A 24,397-nucleotide genomic window follows, 5' to 3' on the forward strand; every position below is an offset into this window, starting at 1 on the left:
TAGAATGCCCCTGGGTTCAATCCTTAGTACCACACACACAAAAAAATGGACTTTGACAAGCACTAACAGAGCTTGCCTTCTCCACCAATATTCCACTAAGGAGCCGGGGCGGGGGGGTGGGGAGGGTTGGTAGTGCACGCTTGTAAACCCCGTGCCTCGGAGGCTGAGACAGGAAGATTGCATAGGTTCGAAGCCACCCTCAGCTACTTAGGGAGGCTCTCAGCAACTTAGTGAGACTCTGTTTCCAAATAAAATAGAAAATAGATCTGGAGTATAGCCTGGAGGTAGAAAGTCTCTGGGTTCCATCCCCAGTACCCCCCTCCACACACACACACACACACACACACACACACACACACAAATCCACTAAGGCCTGGACAGAACTCTCACTGGGGGTATTTAGTTCAGCTAACCCTAGCCAAGCCATGCAGTTTATCTGTGTACTTTAAAGAATAGAGCAGGCTCTGTAGCTTGAAAAGCATCTTGTGCAGAAGGTGCCAAGTCTCTGTGACCTGAAAACATCTCTGCTATTCTACATAACGAGACCAGAATTAGTCCAAGAACAGCTTGGAAAACCAGAATTTCACAGTTTTATTTCTGCACAGTACAGCATCTTGTGTGGCATTCTTGTGAGTTGTTGCCATGTTTGAATGTGTCCACCAAATCTGTGTTGGGAATTTGGTCCCCAGTGCCACACTGTGAATAGTATTTGAGGTGGGACCTTTGCCACCATGCCCAGCTGGTTTGTTTGTTTGTTTGAGATGGGCCCTGGCTCTGCCCTGGTGAGTGGACCAATGGGTTGGTTATCATGAATGGCTTTTTTTTTTTCTTTCTTTTTTTGCGGGTCTGGGGATGGAACCCAGGGGCATTCGACCTCCGAGCTACACCCCCTGCCCTATTTTTTATTCTTTATTTTGAGACCAGGTCTCACTGAGTTGCAGAGGGCCTAAGTAGCTGAGGCTGTCTGCGAACCGCGATCCTCCAGTCTCAGCCTCCCAAATGCTGGGATTACAAGCGCGCGCCACCACGCCCGGCTTTTAGGAATGGCTTTATTGTAATAGTGAGCTCTCTCACCACATGATAGCCTGCACCACCTTGGGACACCAGCACAGAGGACCTCACCAGATGAGGTCACTATACCTTGTACCTCCCAATCTCCCAAACTGTAAGAAAAATATTTCTCTGTTAGAAGTTACCCAGTCTAGCCAGGTGTGGTGCTACATGCTTGTAACTTCAGCATTTGGGAGGCTGAGACCAGAGGATCAACCTAGTGAGGTCCTCTGTAACTAAGTGAGGCCCTGTTTCAAAATAAAGAATAAAAAATTGGGCATGGGTTGTAGCTCAGAGGTCGAATGCCCCTGGGTTCCATCCCTAGACCCACAAAAAAAAAAAAAAAAAAAAAAAAAAAGTTAACCAGGCTATGGTATTAAGTTAGAGAAACAGAAAACAGACTAATATATCTGTGATCAAATTTTCTGACAACAAGCTGAGTGTGGTGGATCAAATTTTCTGACAACAAGCTGAGTGTGGTGGCACATGCTTGTAATCCCAGTACGTGGGAGGCTGACACAGGAGGACTGCGGTTCGCGGACAGCCTCAGCTACTTAGTGAGGCCCTCTGCAACTTAGTGAGACCCTATTTCAAAATAAAGAATAAAAAATAGGGCTGGGGGTATAGCTCAGAGGTAGAATGCCCCTGGTTTCTATCCCCGGTGCCTTGCACAAAAAAATTGCTTACAACATTTGTTTCAGAGTGGTCAGATATCCAGGAGATCTCCAAAATCCTTTCACTTTGAATGTCAAATGTGGGGGGAAAAAAAACTTGAATTTTTGTTCTCAAAAATAGCCTTTACATCTATAAAGAGTTCCTATGGTTATACTTGGGAGGCTAAGACAGGAGGATTGCAGGATCGAGGCCAGCCTTAGCAACACCGTGAGCCCATTTCAAAATAAAAAATAATAAAAGGGCCAGGCATGGTAGCGCACGCTTGTAATTCCAGCATTTGGGAGGCTGAGACAGGAGGATCTGGGTTTGCGGACAGCCTCAGGTACTTAGTGAGGCCCTTGGCAACTCAGTGAGACCCTTTTTCAAAATAAAGAATAAAATATAGGGCTGGGGTGTAGCTTGGAGGTAAAATGCTCCTAGGTTCCATCTCCAGTACCACACACACAAAAGAAAAGGGCTGAGGTGTGGCTTAGAAGTGCCTCTAGGTTTAATTCTCAGGAACCATAATAATAAAAAATTCCTATGGTTACTGTTTCACCAAAAACTTAAGAGTAATCATCTTACCTATTTACAGATGTTTATGTCACTTTTTTTTGGTGGTGGTGCTGGGGAATAGAACCCAGGGGCAGTCTACCTTTGATCTACACCCCCAGTTCCCTTTTATCATTTTATTTATTTTATTTATTTTTTGGTGGTACCGGGGTTCCTGGAAGCCCTTCTACCTCCAGGCTACACTCCCAGACCTATTTTTACATTTTATATTTGGAAACAGGGTCTCCTAAGCCAGCACGCGCGGCTGGCTTTGAACCTGCGCGATCCTCCTGTCTCTGCCTCCCAAGCGCGGGGATTACAAGCGTGCGCCACCACTCCCGGCTTTATCATTTTATTTTGAAACAGGGTCATACTAAGTTGCAGAGGGCCTCACTAAGCTGAAGTTGTCCTCAAACCTGAGATCTTCCTGTATCAGCCTCCCAAGTACTGGGATTATAAGTGTGTGCTGGCCACAAAGCTTCACTCCTCCTGTTTCAGCCTCCCAAGTACTGGGATTATAAATGTGTGCCACCAAGCCCAGCAGTAATAACATTTATATTATCAAAAAGAAAGGTCAAAATAGAGGGTGAAGCTGGGCATGGTGGCACAAACTGTAATTACAGTATTTGGAAGGCTGAGACAGAAGGATCACATATTTGCAGCCAGCCTCAGCTATTTACTGAGGTTGGCCTTGATCTTGTGATCTTCCTGTCTCAGCCTCCCAATTACTGGGATTACAGGTGTGTGCCACCACATCTGGCTGCGTAGGCCCTTCTTTTTTTTTTTTTTTTGGTGGTACTGGAGGTAGAACCCAGAGGCTTTCTACCTCCGGGCTATACTCCCAGACCCATTTATATTTTTATTTTGGAAACAGGGTCTCACTAAGTTGCTGAGAGCCTCACTAAGTAGCTGAGGTTGGCTTCAAACCTGTGCGATCCTCCTGTCTCCGCCTCCCAAGCTCGGGGATTACAAGCGTGTGCCACCACGCCCGGCTCCTAGGGCCTTCTTTAACAGACTCCAGCATGCTCATGTGACATGCTGTGGTTGGCAGACTATGCTTTTTTGATGTGTTGTTTTTGTGGTACTGGGATTGGTACTGGTACCTATGAAGCTTCTATTTCTTAGCTACACCTCCAGTCCTATTTTTTGTTTGAAACAACATCCCACTAAGTGGCTGAGAGCCTCACTACGTTGCTGAGGTTGGTCTCAAATTGTGATCCTGGTGCATGTGTGGTGGCTCACACTTGTAATCCCAGCACTTGGGAGGCTGAGACAGGAAGATTGCATAGGTGAAGCCACTCTCAGCTGAGTGAGGCTCTCAACAACTTAGTGAGACACTGTTTCCAAATAAAGTATAAAATAGGTCTTAGAGAGTAGCCCAGATGTAGAAAAGCCCCTGGGTTCCACCCCCAGTACCACACACACACAAAAAATTGTGATCCTGGCATTAGGCTTGGTGTTTGAGAGGCCCTATCAGAAAGAAATGGCTGATATAAAGTATCTGTTCATGCAGGGCATTCTGGCACACACTTGTAATCTCTGCACTTGGGAGGCTGAGACAAGAGGATCACACAGGTTCGAAGCCAGTTTCAGCTACTGAGTGAGGCTCTCAGCAACGTAGTGAGACCCTGTTTCCAAATAAAGTATAAAAATAGGTCTGGGAGTGTTGCCTGGAGGTAGAAAAGCCCCTGGGTTCCACCCCCAGTACCACAAAAAAAAAAAAATCTGTTCACAAAAGATGGTGCAGTTAACCAGTCAAAGGAAACAGCTGGTTAAAGAGAAAGAATTTTAATATTGAGTAAATAATTTACATAACTTTGTTGAACATAATAATATATAAAACATTAAATTCTGGGTAAAACATGAATGGCTGTCTCTGTGTGAGAACAACTCACTTTGATAAACCTGATACACAGCAGCCTGACTGATCATTTGAAAGCTCTGACACAAGGCTTTTTAGATGGCACACTCTGAAAACATGTTTAAAAGAGAGTTTGAGCTTTTAAAACTGATTTGCACCTCATTTTAGAAAGAGTAGCTATTAGTCAAACAAGATATATCTGTGCGGTAGTGCCATGAACACATACTTCAACATAATAAAATTGCACCTTAGGAAAAAAGTAACTGCACTGATGAGGCACCTGGGGACGTGCACTCAGAGTGCAGCAGAGCGGAAAGGCCAGCGCGGGCGCAGCGCAGCACGTGGGGCAGGGGACGCGCTCCTATAGCGTCCAACCCTGAAGCCGCGGAGGAAGCGCCCGTGTGGTGCAGCCCCTGGCACCTATGGGTATGTGTAAATGTGAAGGGATGGGTACGTGGTCATGGTTGTGTAGCCTCTCTTTGTGGCGGGAAATCTGCTGGTAGGCCAACTGGGCTTCGTACCTGGAGCTGGCCTTTGGCTGGGGTTTGTGCTACTCTTTGAAGAGCAGGATGCGGTGAATCCAGGCTTCTTACTCTGAAAATAAGTCAAGAGTTGACTTCACCTTCTGTTGCTTTCTTTTTTTTTTTTTTTGTGGTACTGGGGGTAGAACCCAGGGGATTTTCTACCTCCGGGCTACGCTCCCAGACATATTTTATACTTTGTTTGGAAACAGGGTCTCACTAAGTTGCTGAGAGCCTCACTAAGTAGCCGAGGCTGGCTTTGAACCTGTGCGATCCTCCTGTCTCAGCCTCCCAAATGCTGGGATTACAAGCGTGCACCACCACCCCCAGCCTTATTTTAATTTTTTTTTTTTGATGGTACTGGGGTGGAACCCGGAGGCTTTCTACCTCTGGGCTATATTCCCAGACCTATTTTATATTTTATTTGGAAACAGGGTCTCACTAAGTTGCTGAGAGCCTCACTAAGTAGCTGAGGCTGGCTTTGAACCTGCGCAATCCTCCTGTCTCAGCCTCCCATGCGTGGGGATTACAAGTGTGCGCCACCATGCTTGGTTTATTTTTATTTTTGAAACAGGGTCTCAATAGGTTGATGAGAATCTCAGTACTTGCTGAGATTGTCCTCGAACTTGTGATATTCTCAGGTTCTCAAAAACTGGGATTATAGGTGTGCTGTACCACGCCTGGCTTCATTTTTAATTTTTAATTTTTAATTTTTTGCGGTACTGGGGATGAAACCCAGAGGCATTCAACCTCCAAGCTACACCCCCAGCCCTACATCTTATTCTTTATTTTGAAATAGGGTCTCACTGAGTTGCAGAGGGCCTCACTAAGTTGCTGAGGCTGGCCGAGAACCGTGATCCTCCGGTCTCAGCCTCCTGAATGCTGGGATTACAAGCGTGCGCCACCACACTGGGCTTCCTATTTTTATTCTTTATTTTGAAACAGGGTCTCACTAAGTTGTGAAGGGCCTCAGTAGCTGAGGCTGTCTGCGAACTGTGATGCTTCTGTCTCAGTCTCCCAGGTGCTGGGATTACAAGTAAGCGTGTGCCCCCACACCTGGCTTCAATCTCTGGTGTTCTGCTATAGCAACAGAAAGTGGACTAAAAAGTACAGCTGATGGTGGCATTCCATGTGTCGCTAACATTTCCTGGGGTTGAGAACCTCAACATTATTTACCATCACTGTTTTATCTGACATCTTGCCGTCGACTTACAAAAGAACGGCAGCCTAACCAATGCTGCTGAAATGCAATGAGATTCTCCACAGCAAGCCTCCAGCTCCGCGTGGGCTGCTCTGGCTTTGCAGTCCCCCCCCAGTGGGCTGTGCCCCGCGGGGCCATATGGTTTGGCCTGAGGGTACAAATGGCCTTGATGTTCACCTGGGCATAACAAATCTGAGAAGGGAAAACTGTGGACTGTGGTATCCCCCTGCCCTAAATCACGTAATAGATTTAAAAACTAATTAAAATAAATTGCTGATAGATAGTAGGTGAAGTACCTGTATTCTCTCTTTGTTCTTAGGTAGAGTCAGGTTGGTCATTGATGGGTCCAGGGAGGTGTCTCTGTCTCTTCTACTTAACTGTGTCTAAAACAAATGAACATATCCTCACTAAAGTTTCTATGCACACAAGTGTGATTATACTGAATATTCATTACTAGCATGCACTTTATTCATACATGTTTTTTCATGATGACATTCCAACATGAAAAAAGGCAAGACACAAATGAGTAACAAATAAAAGAGAACGGTACTAACATGCCCTGGGTACTACCACAGGGCAGGTACTTTACAGTTTCACATCTTATGCTCCGGAAAACCTTACGATGTAGATATTAACACCCCAACATTTGTGTGTGTGTGTGTGTGTGTGTGTGTGTGTGTGTGTGTGGTGCTGGGGATGGAACCCAGGGGCATTCTATCCCCAAGCTATACTTCCAGCCCTACTTTCTATTCTTTATTTTGAAACAGGGTCTCACTGAGTTGCAAAGGGCCTAAATAGCTGAGGCTGATCGAACCTGCGATCCTTCTGTCTCAGCCTCCCAAATGCTGGGATTACAAGCATGTGCCACCATGCCTGGTTTATCCTTTTATTTATTTATTTATTTATTTATTTATTTATTTATTTATTTTAATTTTTTGTGTGTGGTACTGGGGTTCCTGGAAGCCCTCCTACCTCCGGGCTATACTCCCAAACCCATTTTTATATATTTTTTATTTGGAAACAGGGTCTCTTAAGCCAGCGCGGCTGGCTTCGAACCTGCCTGATCCTCCTGTCTCTGCCTCCCAAGCGCGGGGATTACAAGCACGCCACCACGCCGGCCTTATCCTTTTATTTTTGAAACAGGGTCTCACTAAGTTGCGGAGGGTTTCACTAAGTAGCTGAGGCTGGCCACGAAGCTTTGATTCTCCTGTCTCAGCTTCCCAAGTACTGGAATTACAAGCGTGTGCTACCACACCCGGCTGTCTGAAAGTAATTTTATACAGTATTTTATACAGTATTTGTACTGTATTTTATATAGTAATTTTATACAGTATAGTGCAAATAGTACTTACACTATTCTGTGCATGAAACAAATTTCATGGTATAGAATTCTCAACTTGTGGTGTCATGTTGGCCCTCAAAAAGCTTCAGATTTGCCGGGCGTGGTGGCGCACGCTTGTAATCTCAGCATTTGGGAGGCTGAGATCCGAGGATCACGGTTCTCAGACAGTCTCAGCTACTTAGGCCCTTTGGAACTCAGTAAGACCCGGTTTCAAAATAAAGAATAAAAAAGGGAAGGGGGTGTAGCTCGAAGGTTGAATGCCTCTGGGTTCCATACCCAGACCCGAAAAAATAAATAAATAAATAAAGCTTCAGATTTAGCCGGGCGTGGTGGCCACATGCTTGTAATCCCAGCATTTGGGAGGCTGAGACCAGAGGATCATGGTTCATGGTTCATGGACAGTCTCATCTACTTAGGCTCTTTGCAATTCAGTGAGACCCTGTTTCAAAACAAAGAATAAAAAATAGGGCAGGGCATGTAGCTCAGAGGTTGAATGCCCCTGGGTTCCATCCCCAAGCCCGCAAAAAAAAAAAAAAAAAAAAAAAAAAAGAGTTTCAGATTTTGGAGCATTTCATATTAGGTATGCTCAACCTGTGTTAAATAGTGGGGGGGGGGCTGGAATTTGAACTTATGAGAAACTGCAAGGGCTGGGGATGCAGCTCAGTGGTAGAGTGCTTGCCTAGCATGTGCTAAAAAATAGGGCTGGGGGTGTAGCTCAGAGGTAGAATGCCCTTGGGTTCAACCCCCAGTACAGAAAAAAAAAGAATTAGCCACTATTGCATGTTCTCTTTCTCTCTCTCTCTCTGCAATTCTAGAGATCAAATCTAGGACCTTATACATGCTAATTAAACACTCTGCCACTGAGCTACATCTCCAGCCCGAAACATAGTTACACATTAAAAAAAAAATTAAGGGTTTTAACCAGGTGTGGTGGCGCATGCTTGTAATTCCAGTATTCAAGAGGCTGAGACTAAAGGATCATGGTTTGCGGCCTCAGCTACTTAGTGAAGCCTTCTGCAACTTAATGAGACCCTGTTTCAAAATAAAGAAAAAAAATAGGGCTGGGGGTATAGCTTGGAGGTAGAATGCACCAGGGTACCATCCCCAGTACCTCATTAAAAAAAAAAAATCAAGAGCCGGGTGTGGTGGAGCGCGCTTGTAACCCCCGTGCTTGGTAGGCAGAGACAGGAGGATCGCACAGGTTCCAAGCCAGCCTCGCTGGCTTAAGAGACCCTGTTTCCAAATAAAAATATAAAATAGGTCTGAGAGTGTAGCCTGGAGGTAGAAGGGTTTCCAGGAACCCCAGTACTACCAAAAAAAAAAAAAAAAAAAAATCAAGGATTTTATAGCCACAAAACTCCAAAGCACTGCCAGATAATGGTGGCGCACACTTGTAATCCTAGTATTCTGGAGGCAGAGATGGAGGATCGCGGTTTTCAGACAGTCTCAGCTACTTAGCGAGGCACTTTGCAAGTCAGTGAGACCCTGCTTCAAAAATACAAAAGAATCCAGGCATGGTGGTGCACACTTGTAATCCCAGCATTTAGGAGGCTGAGACTAGAGGGTCATGGTTTGCGGCCAGCCTCAGCTACTTAGTGAGGTCCTCCACAATTTAGTGAGACCCTGTCTCAAAATAAAGAATAAAAAATAGGGTAGGGGTTGTAGCTCAGAGGTCGAATGCTCCTGAGTTCCATTCCCAGACCCGCAAAATAAATAAATAAATAAATAAATAAATAAATAAATACATACATACATACATACATATATACATACATACATACTAAAGTAGGGCTGGAGGGGTATAGTTCGGAGGTACAATTCCCCTGGGTTCGATTCCTGGTATTGCAAACAAAAAAAACGAACAAAATTGCAAAGCACTAAAAATCATCTGGGAACCTCTCTTCTGCATTGCCACTGCACCCTATTCTGTAATGTACATTTAAAAAAATTTATTGGTGCATTATATTAATACATCATAATGGGGTAAAAAACTTGTGTGGACATACATGTACACATCACCCATTTAGCCCCTACCCAATTCTCACCCCATTCCCTCCCCATCCGTCTTTCCCATGCTTGGCTTAGTAGTTGACTTCGATATGTTTAAATACATTGTGTGCTTTAGAGAATTTCCTTCTTCCCCCCTTCCATCCCCTCATTTAGGCTGTCTTGTTTGCTCCTCTATAGGATTTCCTTTTTCATCTAGAGTTCCTCCTATGACCCATTTCTCCTTAGCTTTCACATATTAGGGAAAGCATCTGATTTCTTATTTTTTGTGACTGACTAATTTTTTTTTTTTTTTTGGTGGTACTGGGGGTGGAACCCAGAGGCATTCTACCTCTGGACTATACTCCCAGACCATTTTTATATTTTATTTGGAAACAGGGTCTCATTAAGTTGTTGGAAGCCTCACTGAGTAGCTGAGGCTGGCTTCGAACCCGTGTGATCCTCCTGTCTCAGCCTCCCAAGCGTGGGGATTACAAGCGTGCGCCACCACGCCCGGCTGTGACTGACTAATTTCGCCCTTCTACCTCCGGGCTACACTCCCAGACCTCTTTTTATATTTTTTTTTATATTTGGAAACAGGGTCTCCTAAGCCAGCGCGCGCAGCTGGCTTCGAACCTGCGCGATCCTCCTGTCTCTGCCTCCCAAGCGCGGGGATTACAAGCGTGCGCCACCACGCCCGGCGTAATTATGTTTTTTTATGGCTGAGTAAAAATCCATTGTGTACATATCCCACAGTTTTGTAATCCATTTATCTGTTGATGGACATCTTGGCTGGTTCCATAGTTTGGCTATGCTGAATTGTGCAGCTATGAACATAGATACACATGCATTAGTTTGGTAGTTTAGTTTTCTTTCTTTTGGGTACATACCCAGAAGTGGTATTGCTAGATCAAATGGTATATTTGTTCCCATTCTTCTGAGGATTCTCCATACTGTTTTCCAAAGTGGTTGCACTAATTTGCAATCCCACCAACAATGTTTTAGAGTTCCCACTTTTCCACATCCTCACCAGCATTTGTTGTTGTGTTTTGAATGATTGCCATTCTAGTTGGAGTTAGGTGAAATCTCAGGGTAGTTTTAATTTGCATCTCTCTGATTGCCAATGATGTTGAGCATTTTTTCATGCATTTATTGGCCATATGAATTTCTTCTTTCGTGAAGTGTCTATTTAGTTCACTTGCCCATTTTTTATTATTAAATTATTTGTTTTTTTAGTGTTGAGTTTCTTGAGTTCTCTGTATATTCTAGGTATTAGTCCTCTATTGGAGGTGTAGGTGGCAAAAATCTCCTCCCATTCTGTTGGCTCTGGTTGAGGTTCTTGACAGTTTCCTTTGCTGAACAGAAGCTCTTCAGTTTCATGTAATCCCACGTATTGATTTGCCTTTTTTTTTTGGTGGTACTGGGGGTGGAACCCAGAGGCTTTCTACCTCTGGGCTATACTCCCAGACCCATTTTATATTTTATTTGGAAACAGGGTCTCACTAAGTTGCTGAGAGCCTCACTAAGTAGCTGAGGCTGGCTTTGAACCTGTGCGATCTTCCTGTCTCAGCCTCCTAAGCACGGGGATTACAAGCGTGCGCCACCACGCCCGGCTCTGATTTGCCTTTTAATTTGTTGTGCTTTTGGGGTCTTGTTGAGAAAGTGTTTATCTATGCCTATGTGTTGCAGTGTTGGACCTATGTCCTCTTCAAGGAGCTTTAAGGTCTCTGGTTTAATTTCCAAGTCTTTGATCCATCTTGAATTGACTCTTGTGCAGGGTGAGAAAGTGGGATTAATTTCCAATTTTCTACATATGGTTAACCAGTTTTTCTGTTTGTCATGGAAGCTTCCCCATCTATTATTATTATTATTATTATTATTATTATTATTATTATTTTGGTAGTACTGGGGTTCCTGGAAACCCTTTTACTTCTGGGCTACACTCCCAGACCTATTTTTTAATATTTTTATTTGAAAACAGCATCTCTTAAGCCAGCACAGCTGGCTTCGAACCTGTGCAATCCTCTTGTCTCAGCCTCCCAAGTGCGGGGATTATAAGCGTGTGCCACCATGCCCGGTTTCCCATCTAATTTAATAGATAGTTTTGCTGGGTAGGAAATTTTTGAATGGAAGTTGTTTTCTTTCAGAGTTAGGAATATGTTACTCTAAGCCCTTCTGGCTTTCATGACTTGGTTTGGGAAGTCTGGAGTGATTCTAATTGGTTTGCCTCTGAATGTCACTTGGCCTTTTGTTTTTGTTGACTTTAAGATTCTCTCCTTGGTTTCTACATTGGTCATTTTGACAATTATGTGGCATGGGGAACCTTTTCTCTGATCTTGTCTAAAGAGAGTTCTAAAAGTTTCCTGGACCTGTGCATCGACCTTTTGCTCTACGTTTGCAAAATTTTCTGCTATTACTTCTTTGAAGAGATTATTGATCCCTTTGGTTTCACCTTCTTTTCCCTCCTCTATTCTGATTATTCTTAGGTTAGCTCCCTTAAAATGGGCCCATATTTCTTCAATGTCAAATTCCTGCTGTCGGATTTTTTTTTTCTAAGTTATAAACTATGCATTCGTTTGTGGAGTGATCATCTTTTAGGAGCGAGATTCTATTTTCCATGTGGTCTAATCAATTGTTTATAGTTTTTTTTTTTTTTTTTTTTTTTTTGGTGGTACTGGGGTTCCTGGAAGCCCTTCTACCTCCGGGATACACTTCCACGGGCTACACTCCCAGACCTATTTTTTAACTTTTTTATTTGGAAACAGGGTCTCTTACACCAGCATGGCTGGCTTCGAACCAGCGCGATCCCCTGTCTCTGCCTCCCAAGCGCAGGGATTACAAGTGTGTGCCACCATGCCCAGCAATTGTTTATAGTTTGAATTGTTGCCTTTACTTCAACGATTGCATCCTTTATTTCTTTTAGACTCTAAATTCTTTTCGAAGGTCTTGTTATTATTTCTACAGTTATATTCCTGATTTGATCTTCTGGAGATCTCTGCATTTCTATGTTATCAGGTTCTGATATTGTGGGATTGCGGGCGTTCATTGCTCCGTTGTTGTTCCTCTTTCCCATGATTTCAGAAGTTTGTGCCTTTTCTGGGTCACCATGACTTCACTTATGGTGCTCTGGATCTCGAGTTTGTGGTAATCTCAGCCGCCACTACTCCTTTACTGGGTTGTATCGCAAAGTCTCAGATGCAGGGAGTTAATCAAGGCTGCGCGAAACCATGGGGGTGCCGGGCTGGGCATTTTCCCATGGGGAGCTGCGACTAGGGTGTGGTATCTCTGCCACTACTTCTCCTTCACTGAGTTGGACTGCAAAATCTCAGACTCTGGGAGATTATCAAAGCTGCGCAAGTCCCTGGTGGTGCAGTGCTGGGATTTCTCCTTTATGGGATTTCTCCTTTATTTCACTTACGGTTGTTGTGAACGCTGATCTGGAGCTGTCGCAGGTGTGGTGAACTCGCCACCAGTGCTGGCAATATGGCACCGCTGCCACGCCCTCAGTCATGAGGCTGGAGTATTTCTTTTCTGGTTTTGAGCTCTGTTCTGAATCCCTGGAAGTCATGATGAGCTTGGCCACTGGAAGTTTTAGACTCCTGAATTACACCTGAATAATCCGTAACTTCTCACTTCAGCTCCTTGTTTATCTTTCCTCTCTGGAGCATGGTGCTGTGAGGCAAGATGTCACTGGTGCGGCATCTGCCGCTGCAATGCAGACTGGATTCTTTTCTGGTCTCTGGTTGTTCTTCTAGTCTTCTTTTTCTCTGTCCCTTGTATTTTCAGTTTTTATTTCTCTGCTGATAGTGTTTTCTGGCTAGGTAAAGCGCTGATTTTGTGGCAATAGAGATCGAGTGTTAACAGGACTTGTAAACACCGCTTTTCTTGGTCGCCATCTTCCCAGAAGTCTATGATGTACATTTTTTATTACTTGCCACCCTCCCCACGAGATTCAAAGGTTCCTGGTATTGTATCCCATCTCATTCCCAGCATCCAGTTCAGGGCTGATATTGAGTAGGTACACAATAGTAAGACGAGTGAGATGGATGGATAAGTAGATGGTAAAACCAGCCTGTTCTTATGAACATAATTTGTGGAATAAAACTACAAATCATCTATATATATTTTTTTGTAGTATTGGGGATGGAACCCAGGGGTATTCTATCTCCAAACTACACCCCTAGCCCTATTTTTTATTCTTTTTTTTTTTTTTTGTAGTACTGGGGATGGAACCCAGGGGCATTCTTTTTTTTTTTGGGTGGTACTGGGGTTCCTGGAAGCCCTTCTAACTCCGGGCTACACTCCCAGATCTATTTTATATTTTTTTATTTGGAAACAGGGTCTCTTACGCCAGTGAGGCGATCCTCCTGTCTCCACCTCCCAAGTGCGGGGATTACAAGTGTGCGCCACCACGCCTGGCAACCCAGGGGCATTCTACCTCCAAGTGACACCCCCAGCATTATTTTATATTTATTTTTTTTTGAAACAGGGTCTCATTGAGTTGCAGAGGGCCTCACTAAGTAGCTGAGGCTGGACATAAACCGTGATCTTCCTGTCTGAGTCTCCGAAATGCTGGGATTACAAGTGTGTGCCATCACACCTGGCTTATTCTTTTTTTTTTTTTTTGGTGGTACTGGGGGTAGAACCCAGAGGCTTTCTACCTCCGGGCTATACTCCCAATCCCATTTTATATTTTATTTGGAAACAGGGTCTCACTAAGTTGCTGAGAGCCTCACTAAGTAGCTGAGGCTGACTTCGAACCTGTGCGATCCTCCTGTCTCAGCCTCCCAAGCGCGGGGATTACAAGTGTGCGCCACCATGCCCGGCTTTGGCTTATTCTTTATTTTGAAACAAGATCTCACTAAGTTACAGAGAGCCTCACTAAATAGCTGAGGCTGGCCATGAACCTGCGATCCTCCTGTGTTGGCTTCTCAAGTACTGGCAATACAAGTGTAGTCACAACACCTGGCTATAGCTATATTTTTGGTACTGGGGATTGAACCAAGGGGCATTCTACCTCTAATTAATACCTCTAGTTCTATCTATCTATCTATCTATCTATCTATCTATCTATCTATCTATCTGTTTTGTTTTGAAACAGGGTCGTGCAAGGCATGGTGGTGCATACTTGTAATCCCAGTACTGGGAAGCTGAAACAGGAGGATCTGGGTTCACAGCCAGCCTCAGCAATTTAATGAGGTCCTCCACAACTTTGTGAGACCCTATTTCAAAATAACAAATAAAATAGGGGCGAATGCAGCTCAGAGGTAGAATGCACTTGGGTTCTATCCCCAGTACTACAAAAAAAGAAAGAATGAAAAAAAGAAAGATACAGGGTCTTGCTAGGTTGTTAAGTCTTGCTAAGCTACGGAATCTGGTCTCCAACCTGTTATCCTCCTGTCTCAACCTCCCCAATAATGAGATTATTCTATTTCCAAGCTACACCCCAGCCCTATTTTTTTATTTTTTATTTTTGAAGTACTGGGGATGGAACCCAGAGGCATTCTACCTCTAAGTGACACCCACCTTCAGCTCATCTATATTCGATCAGACTTCAGACTTCAAAACTTCACTGTTGACCAATCCAAAGCAAAATCAACATATTTACCAACACACACACACACACACACACACTTTTATGTTCCCCTGTTTCTAGTGGCATGAATAGATAAGGGTAACATAAATGGCTACTATGTTCATCTTGTGGGACAAACGTGCTAATTGGAGAAATCAGAGAATCTGTATGACAAAGAATTAGGAGGCTGAGATAGAAAAATCTCAGGTTTAAGAACAGCCTCAGCAATTTAGCAAGACCCTCAGAAATTGTGTGAGACTCTATTTCAAAATAAAAAATAAAAAGGGTCGGAGTGTACATTAGAATCAGAATGCCCTTGGTTCAATCCCCAGTACCAAAATCATTATTATCATCATCATTAAGCAAAATACTACCTCACTGAATGCTGGTTTTTCCTTTTTTATTGTTGAAGACCTGAAATTCTCCATATTTTTGAAAAAGATAGGCTGCTTTTGCAGAGTAGAAACAAATCCTGCCCTTTCCTAGGATTAAGTAAAAAAAAATATTTTTCAATTGCTCCATTCATAATTAGCTCAATTTGCAAAACAAGAAAACTCCTATCTCTGAAAGCATTTTCATTCTTTAGAAAGCAGAGGGATAGAGTAGGTATGGCAACTAGAAGCAAGATGAAGAAGGAGCTGTCCAGGTATCCTCAGCCCGACCAGGCCTCAGGCACCCAGCTACTCTGGACTAGCTCTAGCTACAATTTAACTTTCCTTTCCTTCCTTTCCATTTTCCCGTTCCTTCTCTTCCCCTCCCCTTCCCACCTTCCTTTCTCCTCTCTCTTTCTCTTTGACTGAACCCAGAGGGGCAGTCTACCTCCAAAATATAATCCCAGCCCTTTTTATTTTTTGTTTTGAAACAGGTCCTCCCCAAGTTGCTGAGGTGGCCTTGAACCTGCAATTCTCTTGTCTCAGTCTCCCAAATACTGGGATTACAATTATGTATCATCATGCCTCGCTTAATAAGATACTTTCATTTTTTCTTTTTTTTCTTCTTCAGATTGAACCCAGGGCTTTCCTTGTGCAAGCTAGGCAAGCGCTCTACTCCTGAGCTACATCCCAGTTCCATATGTGATATCAGACTTCATTGGTATCTAATCCAGTCAGTGTATTACCCCCCAAGTTTTCCATTCCCCTGCTCACAGTGCACAGACAGATAAGGGCAACATAAATGGCTACTGCATTCTTTACCCTATGGGAGAGACATGCTAATTGGAGAAACTAGAGAATCTATGACAAAGAAGAAAATATACTACCTCACTGAACCTTGGTTTTTCCTTTTTCATCATTGAAGATCTGATATTCTCCATATTTTTTAAAAAGGTAGGCTGCTTTTGCAGAGTAGAAGCAAATCCTGCCCTTTCCTATAAGGATTGAGTGAAAATAATATTTTTCAATTAATCCATTCATAATTGACTCAATTCATCCAACAAAAAAATTCCCACCTCTACCAGGCCTGGTGGTATAGGCCTGTAATCTTAGTACGGGTGTGTGTGTGTGTGTGTGTGTGTGTGTGTGTGTGTGTGGCAGGAGGATCACAGGTTCAAGGCCAGGCTAAACAATGTAGAGAGACCATAACCAACCTCCTGAGACCCTGCTTCAAAACCAAAAACAAGCCGGGTGTGGTGACAAATGCTTGTAATCCCAGCATTTGGGAGGCTGAGACCAGAGGATCACAGTTCATGGACAGCCTTAGCTACTTAATGAGGCCCTTTACAACTCAGTCAGTCCCGGTTTCAAATAAAGAATAAAAAAGCCGAGTACTTGGGAGGCAGAGACAGAAGGATCACACAGGTTTGAAGACAGCCCTGCTGATTTAAGAGACCCTGTTTCCAAATAAAAAATATAAAATAGGTCTGGGAGTATAGCTCGGAGGTGGGTTTCCAGGAACCCCAGTACAAGAAAAAAAAAAAAAAAAAAAAAAAGAATAAAAAGTAGGCAGGGGGTATAGCTCATAGCTCGGAGGAAGAATGCCCCTGGGTTCCATCCATCCCCAGACCCGCAAAAAAAAACAAACAAACAAAAAAAAAAAAAAACAAAACAAACAAAAAAAAAAGCCAGGCATGGTGACGCATACTTATATATAATCCCAGTACTTGGGAGGCTGAGACAGGAGGATTGTAGGTTCATGGCCAGCCTCAGCAACTTGTGTGGCCTTCCACAATTTAGTGAGGCCCTGTTTCAAAACAAAGAATAAAATAGGGTTCGGGGTATAGCTCAGAGGTAGAATGTCCCTGAGTTTAATCACCAGTACCACAAAAGAAAAAATAAATAAAATAAAGTGCTGGGAGTCTAGCTTGGAGGTAGAATGCCCCTGGGTTCAATCCCCAGAACCTTAAAAAACCAAAAAGCCTCCTACCTCTGAAAGGATTTTTGTCTGTAGAATGCAGAGGGTAAGCCATATGTGGTGGCACATGCCTGTAATCCCAGTACTTGGGAGGCTGAGACAGGAGGAGCGCAGGTTCAAAGCCAGTCTCAGCAATTTAGCAAGGTCCTCAGCAACTTAGTGAGACCCTATTTCAAAATAAAAAGTGATATAGGTCTGGTGGTGTAGCTCAGAGGTAGAATGCCAGGGTTTAATCCCTTGTACTGCAAAAAAAAATTATAAAAATAGAGCAGAGGGTACAGGGTATGTGTGGCAGCTAGGAGCAAGATGGAGAAGGTGTCCAGGTGTCCTCAGCCTGGCCAGGTCTGATCCCTCAGGTGCCTGGCCACTCTGGACTAGCTGTAGCTACCACTTTCCCTGTATGCCTCTTCACTCTGGAAATCCAGACTGGTTATGCCAGAGGTAGGGAGGATCTGTGGGCTAAGCTGAAGCCTGCTCAGAGATCTTCAGGGGACACACGGGAGGGCTCTCCTTCAAAGTTAGAAAGTCCCCACTTGCCAGGAGGCGGAGACAGGAGGATCACGCAGGTTCGAAGCCAGCCGCACTGGCTTAAGAGACCCTGTTTCCAAATAAAAATATAAAAAATAGGTCTGGGAGTGTAGCCCGGAGGTAGAAGGGCTTCCAGGAACCTCAGTACCAAAAAAAAAAAAAGAAAAAGAAAGTCCCCACTTGCCACAAGCCCTCCCCTTTCAGGGATGTCCACCCTTCCTTCGCTGCCTCTGTGGAACACTGTATCCAGGCAGCAGAGAGAGGCAGAGGGGCTTTCTTACCGGGGCATTTTCTGTTAACTTTAACTCCCGGATCAAATTATTTTTCTGATGCTGCTTGTTTCGCTGTCTCCTAGTCTGAAGCAGTTTCTTTTTCTTCTTCTTGGTCATCTTCTTTTTCTGATTCAGCTGTTCCAGAAAGTACAGAGAAACTAGTTACTGAGGGTTTCAGAGCTCTGCTCACCCCACATGATACGCCTCACACGATGGTCAGGATCCAGGGCCAGCCCTGTGGTGCTGGTTCTGAGGATGAACAAATGGTTCCTCCTTACCAGGAGCTGTTTCAGATATACTGCCAAGGGAGCACCTATGCCAATAACCAAAACTGATTTACAAAATAAAACCAGATGATTTGGGAGGCTAGGTCCAGATTACACTGATCATTTAGATGGTCACAAGATTCAATTTTAGCTGAGACAGGAGGGTCACAGGTTTGAGGCCAGCCTCAGAAACTCAGTGAGGCCTTCAGAAACTCAGTGAGGCCCTGTTTCAAGATTTAAAAAAAATATAGGTGGACATGGTGACACATGCTTGTAATCCCAGTACTTGGGAGGCTGAGACAGGAGGATCAGGGTTTGTACCCAGCCTCAGCTACTTAGTGAGGCTCTCCACAACTTAGTGAGACCCTGTTTCAAAATAAAGAATAAAAAAATCGGGCTGGCGGTGTAGCGTGGAGGTAGAATGCCCCTGGGTTCCATCTGCACCACCACAAAAAAATGGTAATAAAATAGGAATGGGGGTGTACTTAGAGGTATATTGCTCCTGGTTCAATCCCTAGTACTCAAAACAAAACAAAAACCTGGGTGTGGTGGCACATGCCTGTAATCCCAGTACTTAGGAGGCTGAGACAGAAAGATCAAAGGTTGGAGGACAGTTTCAGCAAGTAGTGAGACTCATCAACCTAGTGAGAATACCTCAAAATAAAACTAAAACATAGGCGTGGGGTGTAGCCTAGAGGTAGACTGCCCCTGGGTTCAATCCCCAGTATTGCAAAAATGGAGGGTTGAGGGTATGTAGGTCAGAGGTAGGATGCACCTGGTTCAAGCTATAGAACCACTCCACACACAAAGAATGTTTCAATTTTGTTCTTACCATAAAGTGGCTTTAATAATTAAACAATAAAGTTACAGAAGACAAAATGGAAGATTCCACAGCAAGGTGACCAGTTAGGACATTACTGCTAAGTATATATTTTCCCTTTCTCTCTGTCTCTTTCTCAATCTCTCTCTCTGTCTCTTTCTCTCTTTTTTTTTTTTTTGTGGTGCTGGGAATCAAACCCAGGGTTCACCACTTTCTAGGCAAGCATCCTACCACTGAGCCATACCCCCAGCCCTATATTACTATATATTAAGGCAATTGGAAAATTTACCAGATTATCCAGCAGTGTCATGATTTTTTAGAGCTGCTACTTTCTGTGTATAAGAGTCATGCAATCTCACCTCATCCACTATGTTCAGCAGGTGAACAGGGAGACCATCTGAGAAGGAGCTGTCGGAACCACTGGTGCTAGTTCCAGAAGGAAAAAAGAGAGAAAACAGCTGCTATTAATAGGTAGAGGAAGTGTAAGACCTATCAGGCCAGCCGCCAGGGGCTTTTCTACCTCTGGGGCTATACTCCCAGACCTACTTTATACTTTATTTGGAAACAGGGTCTCACTAAGTTGGAGAGAGCCTCACTAAGTAGCTGAGGCTGGCTTTGAACCATCAAGATCCTCCTGTCTCAGCCTCCCAGGTGCTGGGATTACAAGCATGCGCCACCACACCTGGCTTTCAACAAATTTTTTAAGATAAAACTTCAGCTGGGCATGGGCGCAGCTTATTTCCACCTCTTTTCATCACTCAACCTAAGAGAAAGTATGTGAGCCGGGCGTGGTGGCGCACACTTGTAATCCCAGCATTTGGGAGGCCGAGACAGGAGAATGTGGTTCAAGGACAGCCTCAGCTACTACTTAGTGAGGCCCTTTCCAACTCAGTGAGACCCTGTTTCAAAATAAAGAATGGGCCGGGCATGGTGGTGTACACTTGTAATCCCCGCACTTGGGAGGTGGAGACAGGAGGATCGCGCAGGTTCGAAGCCAGCCACGCTGTCTTGGGAGACCCTGTTTCCAAATAAGAAAGTATAAAAATAGGTCTGGGAGTGTAGCCCGGAGGTAGAAGGGTTTCCAGGAACCCCAGTACCACCCCCCCCCAAAAAAAACAATAAAAAAAATAAAAAAATAGGGCTGGGGCTGTAGCTAGGAGGTAGAATGCCCTGAGTTCCATCCCCAGTACTGAAAAAAAAAAAACCCAGATAAAACTTCTTTGGTTTTCCTTTGAAATGAAGTTTGTTACCTGGATTCAATGTCAGACAAAGAGATGTCATTCCAACTTCCTTCTAAACACACGTCTTCTCCAAGTTCATTGAATTTCTCGTGGATTTCCTGTTGTAAGAGCTCCTGAAGCTCTACTAGGCACTGGGTAAACTGTGACAGTGGGATAAAAACTATTTTTGATCATCGATTTATTTACTCATCAAATATTTCTTGACTATATGCTAAAAACATTTCTTTATTGCTGGGGGAAAAAGATGCAACTCCTGCTACTAACGACAGGTTAACAGATAAATGACACGAGCCGTAGAAACAGAAGTACATTTAGGGCAGATGACCAATGAGCATTGCTGTTCCTACTTTCTTCTGGCTTTTCTTTGGCTATGGCCAATTTCTGAAATAATGCAATGACCTGATTTTTTTTTTTTTTTTTGAGTAGCAAGGAAGAACGTTAGAATGGAGCTGTTCAGATTTGGCAAATGGAAAGGATTTGGCTGGGATGTAGCTCAGTGGTAGAGCACTAGCCTAACATGTGAGGCCCTGGATTTGACCCTCAGCACTGGTGAACAAACAAACAAAAAGAGAAGCATAAGCCAGGTGCGGTGGAGCTTGCCTGTAATCCAAGCGACTCAGGAGGCTGAGGCAGGAGGATTCAAGTTCGAAGCCAGCCTGGATAATGTAGCAAGACCCTGCTTTAAACTTAAAAGGCTGGGGATGTAGCTCAGTGATAGAGCACCGATTTTCCTGTACTGTTGCAGTAATGGGGATCAAATCCAGGGCCTTGTGCATGCCAGGGAAGTGCTCTGGCACTGAACTACACCCCTGACTCTCATATTTTCCTTGTAATTGTATTAAACAATTGAATCTAGGGTGGTGCATATGAAGCTAGCATTTCAGGAGTATGCAAGATGAGTTAGAGACTAAATACATACTTCCTTTATTTTTGTGTGGTACTGGGGATGGAACCTAGGGGCATTCTACTTCCGAGCTACAACCCCAGACCAATTTTTTTTTTTTATTCTTTATTTTGAAACGGTCTCACTGAGTTGCAAAGGGCCTCACTAAGTAGCTGAGGCTGTCCATGAACCGCAATGCTGTCTCAAGACTCCCAAATGCTGGGAGCCACCACGCCCGGCTCACATACTTTCTCTTAGGTTGTGATGAAAAGAGGTGGAAATAAGCTGCTGGAGAAACAAGGCCAAAGTGGGATGCTGGACAGGAGGACCGCAGGTTTGAGGCCAGGTTCAGCAACCTAGCAAAACCCTATTTCAAAAGAAAAAGGGCTGAGGGTGTAGTTCAGAACAGAATGCCCCTGGGTTCAATCCAAGAAAGAGAGGAGATAGAAGAAAGAAGAAAGGAAGGAAGGGAGGAGGGAGGGAAGCCAAAGGACACTTTTGTGTTTTGGGATGGCAGTTGGAGAACATCTATAGTTGGGAAGAATAAGAGTTAAAACTGAGGACACAGGAAAGAGAGGTGGTATGCATGAGGAGAGGCCTTGGAGGGTGGTAGGGAAAGTCCGCTAGTGCACCAAAGCAGGGTTAGTTTGGGAGATGAGAAAGGACACTTGTTTTCTAAAATGAATGTACACATGCGTGCTATTTTCTGAAGCAGGAGGAAGGAAAGTAAGAATTGGGGCTGCCATGGGGAAGCCTGGAAGTGAGGGGACCGTGCTGAGGGATGGTCTCTATCGTTTGGGTGAATTATGAGGTCTTTCATTTGCTGACAGTGCAGGCTGGGGGCTTTCTTATTTTGCTTATCAAAGCTTCAGGAAAATAATAAGAGGAAAATAAAGATCGCCTGCAATTCCCCTGGGACTTTGGGCCCATGGCAAACTGATCATAGTGGTGATATCATGTTTCTTGAAAACCCTTTTTACCTTGGTTTGGTCAGGATCACAGAAATCCAGAAGGGTATCACAGACATGATACCCGAGGGACTTCAGATCCTCAATAGTAAAGTGAGTGTCTCTTTTACTGCCTGGAAAAAAAATCCATAAACATGTCTTAATAAATCTTAAGGACTGAATAAAAATCTAATATATAAATAACTTCTTGAAAATACCACCCCTGAGCCTGTGTGGTTACGCATGCCTGGAATCCCCATACTTGGGAACTAAGACAGGAGAATCTCAGATTTGAAACCACCCTCAGCAATTTAGCAAGACTCTCAACCTAATGAGACCCTGTTTCAAAAAAAAATAAATAAATAAAATAGGGCTGGAGGTATAGCTCAGAGATATCCCCTGGGATCAACCCCCAGTATCACAAACAAACAAACACCCCTCATACCTACCTGGTTCCAGATCCTGAGAAACCCTATTCTGTATTGCCCTGACAGGTACTTCGTCACCTTCCTGTTCAGGGCACTCATTCTTAGCATAAAGCAAGGCAAGGAAACCGTCTAGGTCAGTTATCGCCCCAACATTCCTTCCCAGGTCTCTGCTCGCTGCAACTGCTTGGCGCCCCCTTGCGGCCGGGCTATGATATACAAAGGAAAGCTCACCTAGGGTGGACCCGCCGAAGGTAGACTCCATGGTATAGCTGTTTAGGATTCCCATCCGCCACATCACGACTCGTCCTGTTCCTTCTTTGCACTTTTGGACCTTAAAGTTACAACTATGAAAAGAAAACTAAAAAGAAATTCAAATTCTCTGTTAACTATATAAACTGGCAAATATAAGATGACTAAGATTCATTAATAAGAAACAAAAATGGGTCCAGACATTATTCCCCCCCTTTTGTTTTTGGTACTGGAGGTTGAATTCAGAAGCATTTTACCTCTTTTATTTTGAAATAGGATCTCACTGTTGGGCTTGGTGTTACATACTTGTAATACCAGTACTTGGGAGGCTGAGACAGGAAGATTGCAGGTTCACAGCCAGCCTCAGCTACTCAATGAGGCCCTTTGCAACTTAATGAGACCCTGTTTCCAAATAAAGAATAAAAAATAGTACCAGGCGTGGTGGCGCATGCTTGGGATCCTAGCATTTGGGAGGCTGAGATGGGAGAATTGGGGTTTGTGGACAGACTCAGCTACTTAGTGAGGCCCTCTGCAACTCAGTGAGACCCTGTTTCAAAATAAAGAATATAAAAGAGGGCTGGGGGTGTAGCTCAAAGGTACAATGCCCCTGGGTTCCATCCCCAGTACTGAAAAAAATAAAAAATAGGGCTGAGGGTATAGCTTGGAGGTAGAATGCCCCTGGGTTCAATCTCTAGTACTCAAAAAAAAAAAAAAAAAGTCTCACTAAGTTTCAGAGGGACTTATTAAGTCGCTGAAGCTGGCTATGAACCTGCCATCCTTCTATCTCAGTCTCCTATGCATAAGATCACAGGTGTGCGCGACCATGTCCAATTTCTATACATTCTTTCTTTTTCTTTTTTTGCAGCATTGAGGATTGAACCCAGGGGTGTTCTACCTTTGAGCTATACCCCCAGTCCTATTTTCCTTTCTTTATTTTGAAACAGGGCCTCACTAAATTGTGGAGGACCTCACTAAGTTGCTGAGGCTGGCTGTGAACCTGCAGCTTCCTGTCTCAGCCTCCCAAGCACTGGGATCACAGGTGTGCACCACCATGTCCAGCGTCCAGCTTCTATTTTTTTCTTTCTTTCTTTCTTTCTTTCTTTCTTTCTTTCTTTCTTTCTTTCTTTCCTTTTTTTTCTGTACTGGGAATAGAATGCAGGGGCATTCTACCTCCAACGTCCAAGCTATACACCTAGCCCTATATTTTTTTGTGTATGTGGTACTGGGGATGGAACCCAAGGACATTCTACCTCTGAGCTACACCCCTAGTCCTATTTTTCTTTTCTTCTTTATTTTGAAACAGGGTCTCACTAAGTTGAGGTTCTAAGTAGCTGAGACTGTCCGCTAACCACGATCCTCCAGTCTCAGCCTCCCAAGTGCTGGGATAACAAGCGTGCGCCACCACACCTGGCTTTCCTTAGTGTTTTTGTATTACCTTCCTAAAAGCTCTTTCTTTCTTTCTTTTTTTTCTTTTTGGTGGTACTGGGGTTCCTGGAAGCCCTTCTACCTCCGGGCTCCACTCCCAGACCTATGTTTATACTTTTTATTTGGAAACAGGGTCTCTTAAGCCAGCATGGCTGGCTTCAAACCTGTGAGATCCTCCTGTCTCTGCCTCCCAAGCGCGGGGATTAGAAGTGCACCCCACCATGCCCAGCGCATTTTTTTTTTTTTT

General features: G+C 44.1%; 1 protein-coding gene across 1 annotated transcript in view; it reads right to left on the minus strand.

Annotated features, from left to right (window-relative positions):
• Positions 1 to 4,537: 4,537 nt before the first annotated feature.
• Positions 4,538 to 24,397, minus strand: part of AGBL2 (AGBL carboxypeptidase 2) — a gene marked incomplete at both ends in the record, with an annotated part of 49,388 nt that continues 29,528 nt past the window's right edge. Inside the window, 8 exons of the mRNA XM_080718043.1 lie at positions 4,538 to 4,711; positions 6,136 to 6,222; positions 16,001 to 16,108; positions 17,901 to 18,026; positions 19,337 to 19,403; positions 20,228 to 20,358; positions 22,082 to 22,182; positions 22,708 to 22,834. Coding sequence (XP_080574169.1) covers positions 4,538 to 4,711; positions 6,136 to 6,222; positions 16,001 to 16,108; positions 17,901 to 18,026; positions 19,337 to 19,403; positions 20,228 to 20,358; positions 22,082 to 22,182; positions 22,708 to 22,834 — 921 coding nt within the window. The remainder of the gene's footprint in view (positions 4,712 to 6,135; positions 6,223 to 16,000; positions 16,109 to 17,900; positions 18,027 to 19,336; positions 19,404 to 20,227; positions 20,359 to 22,081; positions 22,183 to 22,707; positions 22,835 to 24,397) is intronic.

This window comes from Muscardinus avellanarius (genome assembly GCF_963383645.1).
Source record: "Muscardinus avellanarius genome assembly, chromosome: 1".
Classification (NCBI taxonomy): Eukaryota; Metazoa; Chordata; class Mammalia; order Rodentia; family Gliridae; genus Muscardinus; species Muscardinus avellanarius.